Consider the following 16,942-nt stretch of genomic DNA (forward strand, 5'->3'; position numbering starts at 1 on the left):
TAGCACTAGCAGAGTTGTACTGAGACAGGGGCACACCTACTTCCTCCATCCCCTGCCTACCCCCAAAATCTTCTTCAGCTGGTCCCCCATCCATCAGAGCTGAATTTTGAGGGTGAGCAGGGCACCGCATGAGAGAGGAGAGATTTCTGTTCCACTAGCACACATGCCTTATATTAGTGGAATGGGAGCATTGGATGCCACTCATGTATTATAAACACACACATACTTTTAGTCAATTAACTAATGAATATATATTTATAAATATAGTTATTCCCACTTCTCAGCCCTCAAAAGTAAAAGCCTTTAACACATGCCTTACCTATATTGGGATGGTTTAAAATCTTCATTATCCTCACTTCCCTGAACAGCTGGAACGGAGAGAAAAAAATACAACCGTTTATGATTTTTAAAAAATCAGCCGTTTCTTTTTATTTTAAAGGGTGTATAATCACATTTTAGGAACTTGGAAAAGGGTTCTTATATCTGAAAAAGGTTTAAGAAACACCCCACCCAGCAAAAAGGAAGCCACACATATTGGGACACAAAGCTGTAACAAGCTGATGCTAAAGAGATTTCAGAAGGACATTCAAGCTTCTTTGCATGTCTTCTTAATCTGAACTCTAGAAATACTTTTGTGCTCCAAGTGCCAAAGGATGAACATTCCAGGAATAATTATACAGTTTGATATGTATCTGGAATCTGTCCAGTTCTGGGTCAAAATAAAATGTTTACCTCAAAAGGTTTCACAATGATTTTTGTGACTGTGCCAACAAGCTAGCACAAGTATCTAATAAGAATAGTGGGCAGATGCGAAGGAGAAATTTCATTGCTATATGCTTTCCTAGTGGTGACATCCAAGGTATAGAAGAATGGCCCTGTTTGCAGTGTTCAAATGAGACTGTATGTCTGAATAAAACCCACAGGTCTTGCTAATTAAGACAACTCCCAAAAATTTAGTTGCTTATGCTCTAAACAAGGGCTGTGCAATTCCTTCCCACAAATACTGCTTTTTTAAAAAAAAGGTTGTAATAAAACCTCCCAGAACACTACAGATTTAACAGTGCAGCTCAAGACCTCTAACAGTAATCTGCTTTTTCATATTGCAAGATAAACAAAAAGCAATCATAAGAGTTGGCAGCGGATTAAGTCAAATGTCAGCTATATGGGGCACTTCCTGGGATACCTGGCAGATGTAAGGGATTTAAAATATATATACTATATTAAAACTTCTCTTTTTCAAAGTCTGAGATAACACTGAATAAAAATTCCCAAATTCCTCATGTATATATTTAGCAAATTGCTCCATCTATTCTTGAGACTGATGGTAGCCAATCACTCAGAGGGCAACATCACAAAAGGATTCCTTTGGGGTTTAAAATTATATCAAGGAGGAGGAGAAAACTCTGGTCCTCTTAAGTTTCCAGAGATGCCTACACAGAAGAAATAGTGGGACCTACAAGTTTATCCATCTGTCGTTCCTTTCCTTTCCTTTCCTTTCCTTTCTGTGTAAAAAGTCTATTATTGCATTATGCTGCTAGGCCATTTGCCTTATACTAAATGCACATTCATTAATTAGCAAATCTGAATCCATGTTTAAATATTTTTAGTTCTTGCCTCACAAACAATGCAACTTCCATTGAAGCATTGACAAATAAAGTACATGATAGACAGCACGTATAATTTGGAGGGTGTGGGTGTCCAGCTTTTGAAGGCTCCCCAAGAATGAAAAGTCTGCTTCCTGGGAAGTGCAGTAATCTTGCAATTCTCTGCAAAAGAGTGCTCTGCTCTCACATCCTTTCAAGAAACCCAGGATTCCAGATGGCTGGTACTCTCAAGCATTTTCTTGATTATTTTCTAAAAGCTGCCCTTAATGCTAAAGGAGGGAGAGCAATCAAGTGGTTTTGTATTAAACCAACGACTCTCCTTAGAGATATATTAGAGCATTGCTAGAATAGTATGGTTGAAAAGTATGGCGAGTCAGCATACAAACTACACAACTATAAAAAACTGTATGGAAAGCAGCATAATTTTATAGTCTGAAAGTCTAGCAACAATCCAGATTACCACAAACAGCTGAAAGGAAGCAGGGAAAAGTGCACAATCTCCAAGAGAGAAACCATGGGGAGGGTGGAATACTAAGTCCTCCCCACTTTTCACCTGAAAGCCACACCCAGGTTGCTTTCCCCAGTAGAGATTCCTGTCTTGGGCTTGCAGCATTTCAAGAAAAATCCAATTGGATTGAGAAGGGCTGCAGTGAGGGAAGGGGATAGGTTAAGCCCCAACTCCATCCGGCTGCTTTTCAGTTTTTCCACAGGAGTTGGGTTCCCAGACTTGAATCTGTCACTTCACTTTGTCTCTGTATCGGTACTATTTTTAACTGGTTTATATGTGGAACTGTTTTCAAAATGTTTGTATTGTTTTTATATGGAAATGTTTTAAATTGTTTTTAGACATGTTTTATGGTAACAACGGTTTTATAATTGCGTATTCCACAGTTGTAAACTGCCCTGAAACATGGTGCAGGGCAGGAAAGACGTCTAGTAAAATAAATAAACAAATGTGCAGCTCCAGTCTAAGAAAGTGCATCCCAGTAAATGCTTAATGTTTAATACATTTTGCCCATGAGACAAAACAGCAGAAGAAACAGAGGCTCTTGTTCAGTTTATGCAGCAGTTTGGAGTACTAGAATAAGGAAATAAGACGGATAGGTGTTATTTCAGACTTTTTTCGTATGTAAATTCCTAGTTCAAATGGGATCAAATTCATCAGATAAGACTGTGCACTTTCTCCCACCCCCTGCAAAATGCAGGAAAAAGTCAGCATTAAGTTGAAACCACCATGGACTATGGACTCCACCGAAAAATGCCAACACAAAGTTAAAACTAAGTCAGGGCTAACATGAAAAATACTACAAAGGGATATGAACTAAAATACCTGAATGGCTAAACAGCTAAGTGAACCTACCTTCTGTAGACTAGTTGGGTTCAACTGTGTTTTGTCGATTATTTTTATTGCAACCTAGACAGAAAATGGTTCACAGTTAATATTTGTTAAATGATTTCATGTTACAGTTCAGAGATATTGGTGATGGTAAGTGCACTACCCTTTGAGCACAGACTGCACAAAACAAAATGACAAACACATCTGACATGATCTGAAGATTCAAGCATTAGCACTTAAAACCTGTGGATCGGTGATGCTGTGAATCTATCATGAGCTTCCATAGGAGTATCACACAATCTTTGTCCAAAATCAATCACAAGCTGCATTCCATCACACGCAAATTATGTGGCACCTGTATTTGTGAGAACCTAACCTGAAGGCAGTCATCAGCATCCTATAAAATGGAGTTGGTGCTCAAAAAGCAAACATGCGACTTGGCCACCAAAACAAAACAGAAATACAGTGGTGCCCCGCAAGACGAACGCCTCGCAAGACGGAAAACCCGCTAGACGAAAGGGTTTTCCGTTTTGGAGGCGCTTCGCAAAACGAATTTCCCTATGGGCTTCCTTCGCAAGACGAAAGCCCATAGGGAAATCTCCGGGACAGCGGGGAAGCGCAGCGCGTCTTCCCCACTGTCCTCGGACCTCCTCCGAAGGCTGGCGGTGGGAGGAGGGCTCTCCGCCCCACCGCCAGGCTTCGGAAGGCTGCTCCAAAGGCTGGCGGCGGGAGGAGGGCTCTCCGCCCCACCGCCAGGCTTCGGAAGGCTGCTCCAAAGGCTGGCGGCGGGAGGAGGGCTCTCCGCCCCACCGCCAGGCTTCGGAAGGCTGCTCCAAAGGCTGGCGGCGGGAGGAGGGCTCTCCGCCCCACCGCCAGGCTTCGGAAGGCTGCTCCAAAGGCTGGCGGCGGGAGGAGGGCTCTCCGCCCCACCGCCAGGCTTCGGAAGGCTGCTCCAAAGGCTGGCGGCGGGAGGAGGGCTCTCCGCCCCACCGCCAGGCTTCGGAAGGCTGCTCCGAAGGCTGGCAGCGGGAGGAGGGCTCTCCGCCCCACCGCCAGGCTTCGGAAGGCTCCTCCGAAGGCTGGCGGTGGGGCAGAAAGACCTTCTCCCCGCGCCAGCCTTCAGATGGCTGTCCTGAAGACTTGCGGTGGGAGGAGGGTTTTCCTTCCCACCGCCAACATTCAGAATGCTGTTCTGAATGTTGGCGGTGGGGAGGAAAAACCCTCCTCCCACCGCAAGCCGCGGGAACAGAGGAGAAGTGCTGCGCCCCTTCCCCTCTGTTCCCGTATCTGTCCTGAAGGCTTGCGGTGGGGAGAAAAGCCCTTCTCCGCACCGCCAGCCTGGCAAGCGGTTTCCATAGGAACGCATTAATTGATTTTCAATGCATTCCTATGGGAAACCGTGCTTCGCAAGACGAAAAACTTGCAAGAAGAAAAAACTTGCGGAACGAATTAATTTCGTCTTGCGAGGCACCACTGTAGAAAATGGATAGAAAATAATTCAGGGCTCACATTAGTTTATCATTAATGAGATCTGAAAGAGGTTCTAAATATTGTTGCTTGGGACCTGCACAAAAATATGTTGCAGTGTTGTGTTCCTGTTCACTGCTCACATCTGTCCATCAAGCCCTCTATGACACGCCATTCCCTCCCTCTTTAACAGCCATTATTCCATTGTCACTAAACATGGTCAGACCCCACTGGGAATATCTTGTGTTTTATTCTGCTGCCCTTCATCTGAGCATCACAGGCCGGTTTACAATATAAAAACACAAAAATACATAACGTAGTAACAAGTGAAAACAATAATCTCCATGGTATTTTATTTTATATTTTATCTATTAAATATAATATCTCTCTAAACCCTAAAGATTTCTTGTATTTCTGCAAAACAGGGGTTTCCCTAAGCCTGCTCATACCTAAGCCACCCAGAATGCCTGGAGCAACCCAGTCTGAAGGGCAGGGTATAAGTAAATACCATTATTATTATTATTATTATTATTATTATTATTATTATTATTATTATTATTATTATTATTATTATTATTTCCCTCCTCTGTGTGCATAGGTCAATTGTGGCATCATAAGCAATAGCACTTACACCTGACATCTGATATAGACAGAATGATGATATAGTGCAATATGGTGATTTGCAAATAACAGGAAGAACAAATCCCTGTCTTTCAAGGACTGAGCCATGAATGGAACACTGGATCCAATCAAATGAAATTGCTACACATACTCAGAAAGACATAGTTACATTAGGAAAAGAGGGGCAAATAAGAAAAGCCATGTTTACAAAACTAATAAAAGATTAATTTTTTTCAGAAGACGTTTTGAGTTATATTTAATTCCTGGTGCCAGTTCACGCAACTTTCAGAAGCTCTGTTCAATATTTCAGCCTCAGTAGCAGCAAAAGAGAAAGAGCAATGGGTACAGCAGCAGCAGCAGCAGCAGCAGCTAGGGAGGTGACAAATCATATGACTATTCTATATACTAGAGGCAACAGCACTGGTAGAGCAGGTATAATTCTCAAACAGGGAAAAAAAAATATGAATCCAGCCTTTGAAAGAATGCCAAAGTCTCAAAGGTACCCTTAAGGCAATTTAAGGCAATTCAGTTTTGTCCCAAGGGCATGTCACCTCAGCAAATTTATGAGGTGTTCAGTTAACCATGTTTAGTGACTGCTACTCCTAATAGATAGAAATTCAGCCTGTTGTCCCGCATGTAAGAAGAAATCTGTGGATCAGCTCAGCATATGAGAGAGGAAGAAAAATTCTCTTTATTCACACATCTCAATCATTTAAAGCATTTTTACAGTGCTCTTCATCAAGAAGAGTTGTTAAACCCCTTGGCATACACCAAATATGAAAGTTTTAATACCAGGGAAGATTTAAAAGCTTCTCACAGTGTACACTGAACTTTCTATCTGCAGATGATGAAATTTCAATTTCCTTCCTTCCTTTCTAAGCAGCTGCTGCATCTCAGACAATCAACTTTAACAGAAGTTTCTACACAAGCGTTACACTGAGCTATAAGCCTCTTTGCCTTGATTCAACTTTCAACAATGTGTTCAACACAGATCATCCCTATACACAGCAGCGCCAGCCAATCCTGGTAAAGACGACACAATGCTGCAAGCCCCTTCTGCGACTCACCAGATGCACATTGATCCATAGCTTTATCACCTCCAGACCAGATTAACTGTAGCACCGTATACTAGGGGGATGCTGCAAAGCTACTCACAAACATCAGCTAGTATAAGACAGCTGTCTGTTGGCAGATTGGCCTTCCTTTTGTAACTAGTGTTATCACACTTGCCTGCGATCCACACTGAATTCCGCTGCACTTCTAGGTGCTCATTTCAAAAGGTAACTTTTCAAATGCTAGGAATCCTCAAAAGCGAAGACCAGCAGTTGAGCAGAAACAATAGGTCATGCCTATTATCCAACCCTATCTTTTCTTTAAAACAATACGTTCGCCTGGATTTGCAAACGTATTTTATATTATATTATCTCGAGTACCCTCTGGCAGACACTCCTTGAATTTATCAGATTAAGTCATCCATCTACTTCTGAAGTAGCTTTCTGAAAAGTATCTGGAGACGAAGGCAGCACCTTTCCACGAATATGAAAGCAAATACGTGACAGAATAGAATATTCACTGTTAAGTGCATGTGGAGAATGTAAAATTGTGGGACACAGCTGGATCAAGAGGATGTCTGCATATTTGAGTTCCTTTATTTTTGTCTATAGGAATTAGTATTTTATTCAGTACATAAATAAAATAAAAATAAATGAATTTCACAATGATGCCAAGTCAAAGTGGCAGCACCATAAGCAGCAAAAACTCCAGAAGTTATCAAAAAGTGAGCCACTAAACCACCCAGATTTGTAAATGCAAGAGAGATTAAGGAATGGCCATCTTTTAAGCAGTCTGCATCTTTTAATCAGGTACAAGTTCAAGGTGGCTTAGAGCAGTGTTTCCCAACCGGTGTTCCGCGGCACACTAGTGTGCCGTGAGACATCGGCTGGTGTGCCGTGGGAGGGAGGCGGGCGAGTCAGGCGGCGAGAGGCGGCGGCGGCGAGGATCCGCGTCGAGCCGGGGGCGGCTCCGCGGTGGTGGTGCCGAGCGGCGGGGCAGCGCGCGCAAAAGGGAGGAGCGCGAGACAGCGGAGGAGGAGGAGGCCGGCATGTCCGGGCAGCAGCAGCAACAGCAGCAACTCCCGCCGCCGCCCCCTCCTCCGCCCGCTATCGCCGCCACCACCACAACAGCCGCCGCCGCCTCAGCTGCCGCCGTCCCTCAGTCCCTCGCTCTGCTGCCTCCTCCCACCCCGGCAAGGGGGAGGGAAAAAACTTTCACTTTTGTGCGTCCCTCCCGGCGTGACGCTGCGCGCTGACGTCACGGGGCGGGGCTTTAATGGTGGTGTGCCGCGAGATTTTTTTCCGGTAAACAGGTGTGCCGTTGCCCAAAAACGTTTGGGAAACACTGGCTTAGAGACACATAATCACCAGTTCCCAGGGTGCTGGTGACTAGCACAAAGCAACAACCTGAGTAATTTTTTTGCTAAGCCTGCTCCCTGCTCCAAAAAAATGTCAGCATTCAGTCCAGACTTCAGTCCAGTCCATTTGCAAGGGAAACAGAGCCTTCATTTCTCCCAATTGTCCAAAATTGCTCCAAAAATTGCTCCAAAAAAATGTCAGCATTCAGTCCAGACTTCAGTCCAGTCCATTTGCAAGGGAAACAGAGCCTTCATTTCTCCCAATTGTCCAAAATTACATACTAGCTTTGAATGGTTTCTGTGCTCCCCCATTATTAAGGTCTGCCTCACACTTCAGTTCAAAAATATAACTACATTCCACACATGCCGGCTACTTCTTATTCTTGGAACGTGATCCTGAATGAATTTGGAAGCAAGTTTCTCTGAATTTAATGCAACTTACACCCAAGTAGGATTACAGTAACATTAGCATACTGCATAAATGAAGCCCCAGATCATGAGTTTATACAAAATGTAAAGTGATGCATTTTTTGTTTACGATGAAAGAATGTATGACACGAACCTACTCAAGCATGGCAGATCCAGGTTAACCAAAGGAACATAACCTCAATTTTAGATTAATTATCAAAACTGAAAATTAAGCTGGGCTACAATTGGTCCTAGACCTTTTAAAAAGGCACAACAACAGTCAATACATTTAAAACAAAACTAAAACAATACAAAATAGACACTCAGGGCAAAGACCCATTTACTCAGCTGGGAAAGCCTGTCAAAACAAAAATGTCTTCGATTAGAACTGGAAAGTACAGATAGTGAGCACCTGTTACATCTCAGCAGAAATACTATTCCACAGAACAGAGCCAGTTGAACCACTACTATATTTAGCTAGCTGGTTTTTCCAGGTGACACTAATCTACAAAACTGATGATTCAAAACTGATGATTCAATTCTATTCCTAAAAAAAGATTTTTTAAAGAGTGTTGGCAAAATATTGCTAGGAATACCTATGAAGCACAGAAATTCATTTGAGTCAGGAGGTGGGAAACCCATGGACTGCTATTTATTTCTTTTATTTTTGCAATAAATGTTATTCTCTCTATTCTGGTTTACACACATTTCAATCTGGAAAAGTATTCATGCACAGTTTTGAGGTAACACGATTATGTGCTAAGTTCACACTATTACTGCATTTGCTAGAAATTGCTGTGTTAGGGACTTCTTGATAAAGCCAAAATATTAGTAGTAGTAGCAGTATTAATTATGGTAATTAAATTTGTATATTGCTCTTCATCTGAAGATCACAGGGAGGTTTACACTATATTGGCAGCTCTTTTATGCTTAGGCATACTTAAAATAGCTTTTTGTTTTCGAAACATGAACAACACTGTACCTCTCTGCCAGTAAGAATGTGTCTGGCCAGTTTGACTTTTGCAAAATTCCCCTTTCCAATCGTTTTAAGAAGCCGGTAATTCCCAATATGGGGTTGTTCATCTGCACAGGAAGCTATAGAATTCCTACAGCGGGCACCAGACCGACTAGGTCGAGGGGGAGCTTCCTGCCGTCCTTCGCCATGAGAGGTATGCTGTAACAAAGAAACACACATATTTAAGACAATGTACTTTGGAAAACATTGTTCCAAATCAAAGAGAGAACAGACTCCAATGAACTAGAACTTGGCGATCACAATTAAATTAATGGGGCAGTAGATCAGGGCAGACAAACAGTGTTTCACACATCATAAAAGGGAAATGAACAAATTCATGAAGGGATACAAGCCATGATACATAATAATATGCTGTATGCCCATCAACAGTTCCTCAGTATTATCCAAGTACAGTGGTACCTCGGGTTACGAACTTAATTCGTTCCAGAGGTCCGTTCTTAACCCAAAACCGTTCTTAACCTGGGGTGTGCTTTTGCTAATGGGGCCTCCCGCTGCTGCCGGCATGCAATTTCCTTTCTCATCCTGGGGCAAACTTCTCAACCTGAGGTACTACCTTCCAGGTTAGCGGAGTTTGTAACCCAAAGTGTTTGTAACCCGAGGTACCACTGTATAAGATCTGTAGTGCTCTTGTGGCATCCAAGGAACTGATTATTAGCTTCACCCTCTAAAAAGTGCATTTCAGGATTTGGCAAATGTGTCTTAAGGAATCATCAAACAGGAAAGTTGGCATTAACATAGATCAAATGTGTGCAGATGCAGCCACGTACATATAGGCTACAGTCATACCCACTTACTTAGGAGTAAACCTCACTGAACTCCACCAAACTGTCTTCTGAGTAGATGTGTATATAACTGCATTGTTAGGCTTTGCTGTGGTCCACAAACTCCAATAGAAGCAGAGCCCAAGCATGTGTAAATCTATTTGCTCACACCTCCTTCACTTCTCCAGCTCTTCTAATACATTTTTCCTGTTTCCATTTGTTAAGCTATTCTGGCCTCTCCATCCACCCCACTCTCCACACTGTCCAAATGCAGGTGGTAACCTGATTGAGGCAGAGACCTGCTTTTCTTATATTTTCCTTGTATTTCACAGTGCACAATGATGAAGCTGTAGAACATAACAAAATGGAAGTGAATCATTGTTCCTCTTTCAACAAGGGCTGTAGCTCAGTAGCAGAGCACATCTCTCAAATGCAGGAAGTTCCAGGTTCAATTCCTGGTATCTCCTGATATGGCTGCAAAACATCTATTTGACAACCTAGAGAGCCTGTGTAGACCAGAGGTAGCCAACATCATGCTCTCCAGATGCTGTTGGACTACAACACCCATCATCCCTGACCACTGGCAGGGTGCTGGGAGTCAAACAACTGCTGGAGGACATTGACATGTTGGCTAAACCTGGAGAAGACAATTGCTAGGTGAATCAAGGGCCTGATGCAGTAGTGAGCAACTTCCTACATTTTTCACCAAATCTCTTTTCTAATCTTCTTTAAAATATGTTACTAATAATATCTACAAAAACATTGCTTAGGGTATAAAAAGAGTTCCCTAGAATTTTCTACATTGTTAACTGCAAGACAAGGACATGATGAACTGCAGGCAATAGTTTTAGACAAACTCAGTAACATCAATGATGCCAACTATAGTCTTCATCCAGAGGACCATAGCTGAATTATCTAATTCTATCACAATTTTTAAAGGTCTTGCCACTAAAATTGCTTAATCTGAAGTAGCAGAAGTGCTAACGTATAAGAAATGATAAAGAAATATAATAACGTAAGCCAACTGCTATAAAAAGCCAACTGAGTAACACGTAGAAATGCATAGAATAGCCACACCTACAGTGATAACAAAAGCTTCTTCATTCTGCCTTTTTCACTATTAAGTCCCAAAGAAAGGGAAATTAAGTACTGAAGAAGTGTGTGAAAATGTATGAAGTGACTGACGCACAAACAAAGTAGCAGAAGGTTTTGAATGGCAAGACAACTGAAATGGTGTGTCGTGTTCTATTTGTTTTTAAAGGGGAAGTGGCAAATGTACAGGATGATGTAGCGCTTGGCAAAGCCTAAACTGGCCTATTTGCTCTGACATTTATGGGATGTGCATCTGTGTACACACACACACACACACACACACACACACACACACAGGAAGGGAAAAAGAAGATGAGAAAAATGACCAGGTCATTGAGAAGACATTCTGGTCCAAGTAGCTAGACGAAATAAGCAAACTGTGATATGGTTACCTTACAAGCATGCACCAAAATTGTTTCTCTACACTCAAAGTGCACAGCACTTTCTACTAAGGGTGTGCACTAACCAAAAGCCCTTTGCTAAAGAGGTGTGATTAAAAAGCTTTGGTAAAATCACTGGCTTATATCTAGAGTAGAGAAGCCAGCCCATTCACACAAGAACTTATCTTGCACAGCACTGCTTGCCTCCCTCTCAACCTCCCCCCCACCAATCTGTTCTGGAGGTTCCGCCACTCAAAGCAGATCTGGAGGGCCATGAGGCACAGGGAGAGCAGAGAGGAAGTTTTTGTGTGTAAGTCCTTGGGCCAATGGGATGTTTTCATTGAATAAAACCTAACCCCCTTAAATTAGTCCTGTCATTGACAAAAGAGCTCTCCCTCCTACCACCCACCTGCTTTTCTTATAGGGCAAGCTTGGGTCAAAATGTTTAAAACTTTGCAGATACAATGCACGGCTTTTTTACACATCCGTATCTCTGAATTGCCCCAGATCACTTCAAGATCCATATTTTAGCTCAAGATGCTTCTGAAAGCTCTTGCTTTGTCCTGGACAAGCCACAAATCTGTCTGGGGTGCCCTATTTCAGTTACTGCTTTGGGATTCATTCAAATCTGATGCACTTCTAGTTTCTACTATGTTAAGGATCATCTCATTGGCAGTAAATATTGGCCACCAAGACAACTGTAGAGACTTCATTTTAGTTTAGTAGTTGTGGCATCTTGCCAAAAACACCTCAAAGACTATCAGCTGGCAAAACAAAGTGAAAAAGAACTTGCAGCCAATGTAAGATGAATTTAATCCCTCTCATTCTAAACATCAAGTATGTTGTGCATGAACAGTAGCATTCCTTCTGAATTCGAAATAATTATTTTACAAGGTTCTAAATAACCTAGACAAGCAGCTTTAGGTTGTGCACACACAACAGGTTCTCCTACACTGTTCATAAAGAGAAAATATGGTGTTGTTTTGAGACTTTTACAGCATTTTTTCTTTAGTCCTGTGCCTGAGAATGCCTCAACAAGGTGAAAGGCTCTGTGGAAAAATATGGTAAACTAGCACATAAAGGTGATAAAATGTAAAACCATGCGAAGAGTTCACTTCCCTTTAGAAACCACATTTTCTCATTTCCTCGCTTCAGTCTTCAGCCATTCTATTTTCATTTTTCTTCTATCTTTTCCAACATACTTCACAATTTATATCCAAATGCCACCCCATCTCATTTATCTTTTCTCCCCATTATCCTTACATCATTTTATCCATCACTTCCAACCTGATGGGCCCTGACCCAACCATCTTATCCTTCCATCAGATGCAGAGCTTTGGTTTTTAATTACTGATGGAAGCAGTGGGAGGGCCTCAAGAACTAATAAAAAAACCAACACAGAGTGTTACATAATGTGTGCAATATAATCAGCAGTCTTTGTTCAGAGGCTGAAACTTTGTGTTGAGTTCTCTGTATTTCAATGCCAAGTGAAGAAGCCAATGGATCAAAAGCTAGTGGAAAAGTAAACCCTAGAAACATCATTGCATGAAGACTATGTTGTGTTCCTGGGCAGCCCACTTCAGGGCTCCCTACCAATAGACACAATGAGGCAGCTTAGGATTTACTTCTCAAGTAACAGATTTTGGGGTACCATTAAATAGGCAAAAGCTGCCCACCACATAAGATAATGGTGGTGCCATTTGGATATCCCACCAAAACCTCTGCAGTGCTCAAAGTCAAAATACGGAACAGGGCACAGTACAGGTCAGAAAACAAGAAGAGGAAATCTTTTTATTTTTTAATAGAAATAGTCAAGCCTTCATTTATGTGTATTCAAATCCTTCATTGTGGAAAATTGATCCAGAATCTGATTTAAGAGCTGGCAGCCACTGAGAAGTCAGCAGTATACAGGAAGAAAGTAGCACAGATAAAAGCTGACAAGCCCTGCTTGAACGAAACTATCCTGACAAAGCAAGAAGGGGCGTAGATTTTGTCCTTGTGATGGGAGTCACTGCCTTCTCCAGTTTAAAAAACTTTTAAAAGTCTACAAAATGCTTATGGACAGGGTTTGTGATTTCACAAGCTACTTCCTTGTCAGCGACTGAGCAAGATCTTATCTTCTGGAAGGACAGGAATAAAGCAGCAAACTAAGGAGAGAGAAATAAATTGCGTCACATGCATACATAGAAAAAAGGCAGAAACAAGCCAGCTTTTTGAACAAAATTTATAACCCACCTTTTCAGAAAAGCTTTCCCCTACTGATGTTCCGGCATCCTTTCCCATTAAGAAATAAGCATGAAGGAAAGCAAGAAAAGAAAAGAAAAATGAACAAAAATAAAACCTGGGAAGTGTGGTGTTGGAATTTTAAGGAGATACTTGTGCCAACTTTCAATTTGTACATATTGCAAAAAAGTTAACACATTGCAAACATTAGCAGCAACTCAAAGAACAACCAGTTAAAAATTTCATTACTGACTATTCTAAAAAAGTAACCTGAAAATGAAAAACCTGTCATATGAAATTTTACACCCACTGAAGGGGAAAAAATCTTATAATATAAACCGTGTGCATGCTTAGAAGAATTAGTTTATTTAAAGAAACCTCTATTTATTGTATTCTGCAGGGAAGTTGTAAGTGCAAATGCTTACCTAAGCACGAAAGGCAACAGAAATAATTCCTATGTTCAAGTTGAATAATGCACAGCAGCCTAAACCTATCTATGAAATATTTCAGCTATAGTAAAAAGAATCATCATTAAGATATATCTCTGGATCCCAGATAGCAGATAGCAGTACATAATTAAATTATAAAGCAATAAACCTTAAGAGCAAGTGTGCAGGAGTAATTGAGGATACATCTTACATGCCTTCAGTTTTACCCTACCACATAATCTGTATTTGCACTCTACACAATTCCCTTCCCTAACTGCATGAACACACTTCTGTAGCATGGGCATAGCCGGGCGGGGGGGGGGGGGGGAGCGGGTAGGGGCAGCTGCTCCTCCCCTAAATCAATACAAATATAAGGTTCTGCCCCCCCAAGCATGCCCCCACAATAAAAAGCCTGGCTACACCCATGTTCTGTAGTCTAGACAGGGAGTTGTGTAGGCAGCAACCTGCTCCATCCAGAGAGATGCTGTCGTGAGTCAATAGGTGGGAAGTGATCTCTCTAGAAAAGGGAATTGTGCCCCCCCATCCAACCAACAACATCACTATTTCTTGGGAATTCTTTAAATGTGTTTGATTTGGAAATAGAATACAATAAAGGGAATATGTTAAATTTCAGATCAGAAACACCCAAGTATTTGTGCTCAACAGCATTCGAGTAGTCAAGCATCTCTATTACAGGAGCATCAAAAACAAGGTTCTGTCATTCCACAGCATACAGAAATGACATCTGTTGGGCTACTTAACTTGAAACTTTGCATACATTATTTTTCACATTTATCGCCAAAGCAGAATGTCTAGTTGCCATTTTGGGGCAAAGCCGCTCTAAGGTCCTATTTTTCAAAGGAATGCCTGCCTGTGATTGGTTAAACATCTGGTTAGTTCATATGGCAACCTTGAGTTAGGTTAAGAACTTTGAGAATTTAAATAAGGAAAGTCACTTTATCCAGGGACAGTCCACATATATATTGGCCTATTCCTACCTCTCTTTCTTAATGGTGACACAGGCCATTCATAAGATAGGAATATTCCTGGGCAGTGGGGTGGGTAAGTGAAGTCAAGCTACAACAATTAATTATAAAATTGTTCATAACTGTAACGACTGCACAAAAAAAGCATTTTGGTTCCTGAAATTCATTCTGATTGTGCAGATAAAATATAACTGATAGAACTCTACAGGATGTTGTATTAGTGTGTGAAAATAGTCAAGATCCAATGATCTCCAGACACGCACCTCCAGATGGGTTGAGATGTCATGTGCCATCTTGGCACCCAGGCATCTTCACTTGGTTGCAAGTGGCCAATAGGTGCAAAATACGCCTGGCTAATTTTAAACACTGCTACGTGCACTACAGAGCCCCATCCCATGCAGCAAGACCCACAAATACCCTGCCCATACTGACTCCTGCTCCACACTAAAACCTCCACACACACACACACACACACACACCCCGCAAATCCACATAATTTAACACATGAACACCCTGAGTGATATCTAACAAAGCAGTTCCGTTAGCAAAAAGATTTCCACTTATGCAATGGAATTTCTCCTCCATCTCCTATTTTCTCCCCATGCCCCCCCATCTGCTCCATTAAGCCAAATGGGAACCCGTTTCCCCCCACCATATATTTATTGTTGTCAATCTCATGTTGAGGGGGAGATAGGAACAAAGTAACATCTGAAGCAAGAGTAATTTTTGAGGCTTAAGGGAGTCTGCCTGCCAGAAGGTTATCATTGATCAAGGAGGATACGGAAGTTAAAGAATATAGTGCAATCCTGTGTCAGAATACTCAGAAGACTCTCTGAACAAAAGAGGGCCATATCTGTTCATCTGCACACATTTTAATTAATTAATAATAACAAAATGTATGCAGGTAACAGCTTGTTTGTAGTTTCCCCTCTTCCCAGAATAATTCCATAACTTTGAAATAATGCACAGCTACCGTACAAGTTTCATGCCAGACCAAGCACTGGTAAGGATTAAGTGCACTAACTAGTGGAATAAGAGCCTGGGTAAATACTTTGGGGGTGGGGAGAGAAAGACTGTGATTGTTTAACTGATCCTGAGAGAGAACATGCTATCTTGAAGGTTGTATACCTCCTTCAACTGCTGGCCGTGGCTATCATGGGTTTTGGAGGTGACTCAGATCAGTACGAGATTTTTCTAGGTCAGCCTAATGGCATTTTCAAATTTATAATTTAACTTTCAAAAAATGATATGGCATGGCAGGTCATTAGGAGAATAAAATAAACACTACTGTTAAGCTCTGGACCATGGTCTCCAGCTGTTTTTGGACTACAGTTCCCATCACCCCTGACTACTTGGTCCTACTAGCTAGCGATAATGGGAGTTGTAGTCCAAAAACGGTTGGAGACTCAAACTTGGGAGCCCTGTCCTAAACCAGCCTGAGCTCAACTTCTAACACTGTGAGCTGCATTTCAGTCTATGTATTATTCACAACACAGTGCTCCATAGTGTTTGGAGTGTGAATGGAAGTGTACACATACCGTATTTTTTGCACCATAACACTCACTTTTTTCCTCCTAGAAAGTAAGGGGAAATGTCTGTGCGTGTTATGGAGGAAATGCCTACGGGTGGCATGCCTACGGATTTTCCTCCTCTAAAAACTACATGTGTGTTATGGTCGGGTGCGTGTTATAGAGCGAAAAATACGGTAACTGAGAACTGTCAACTATATTCAACAATAGTTACAGAACTACTTTCTTATGTTCAACAAACCCTAATGTTTTAAATGCATTTTCTTCACTTAAAGAAAATAAAACCTACTTCAGAGTGCAAATTGTTCAACTCTTCCTAGTTTCAACAGTTGCTATTTAGAATTTGCTGGGCAACAAAGAATGCAAATAATCACTCTCGGGTGCACCAAATACAATTAGGTGTAATCTGTTACATTCTTGCCAAAACTATTGTTTAAAAACTAGCAAAATTACAAATGTATTTGAAATCCCAACCTTTTTTAGAATTCTGTTTCCTAATGTAGCTAGTTATAGAACAGCTAAAGGAAACCTATTTTCACTTCATATCATGAATACACAGTGATGCTGGGATAGTAGAACAAGTTCATAAAATGATACAAACTGTCCTTGAACAGGGTCTTTGCTATACTGTATAGAAAAATTCAATCTCAGTAGTACTGTT

At 41.5% G+C, this 16,942-nt stretch overlaps 1 protein-coding gene across 8 annotated transcripts in view; it reads right to left on the reverse strand.

Moving 5' to 3' along the window:
- The window catches only part of MARK3 (microtubule affinity regulating kinase 3), a 69,604-nt gene that overhangs the window by 42,495 nt on the left and 10,167 nt on the right, over positions 1–16,942 (reverse strand). For 4 of the 8 annotated variants that reach the window (XM_081192050.1, XM_081192048.1, XM_081192046.1 and 1 more), the window contains exons 2-5: positions 13,351–13,389; positions 8,829–9,020; positions 2,965–3,018; positions 320–368 (exon numbers count right to left, since the gene is read on the reverse strand). In XM_081192050.1, coding sequence (XP_081048176.1) covers positions 320–368; positions 2,965–3,018; positions 8,829–9,020; positions 13,351–13,389 — 334 coding nt within the window. The remainder of the gene's footprint in view (positions 1–319; positions 369–2,964; positions 3,019–8,828; positions 9,021–13,350; positions 13,390–16,942) is intronic. The other 4 variants (XM_081192052.1, XM_081192049.1, XM_081192051.1 and 1 more) reach the window with 1 other exon arrangement.

Source organism: Podarcis bocagei (genome assembly GCF_964188305.1).
Source record: "Podarcis bocagei genome assembly, chromosome: 1".
NCBI classification, from domain to species: domain Eukaryota; kingdom Metazoa; phylum Chordata; class Lepidosauria; order Squamata; family Lacertidae; genus Podarcis; species Podarcis bocagei.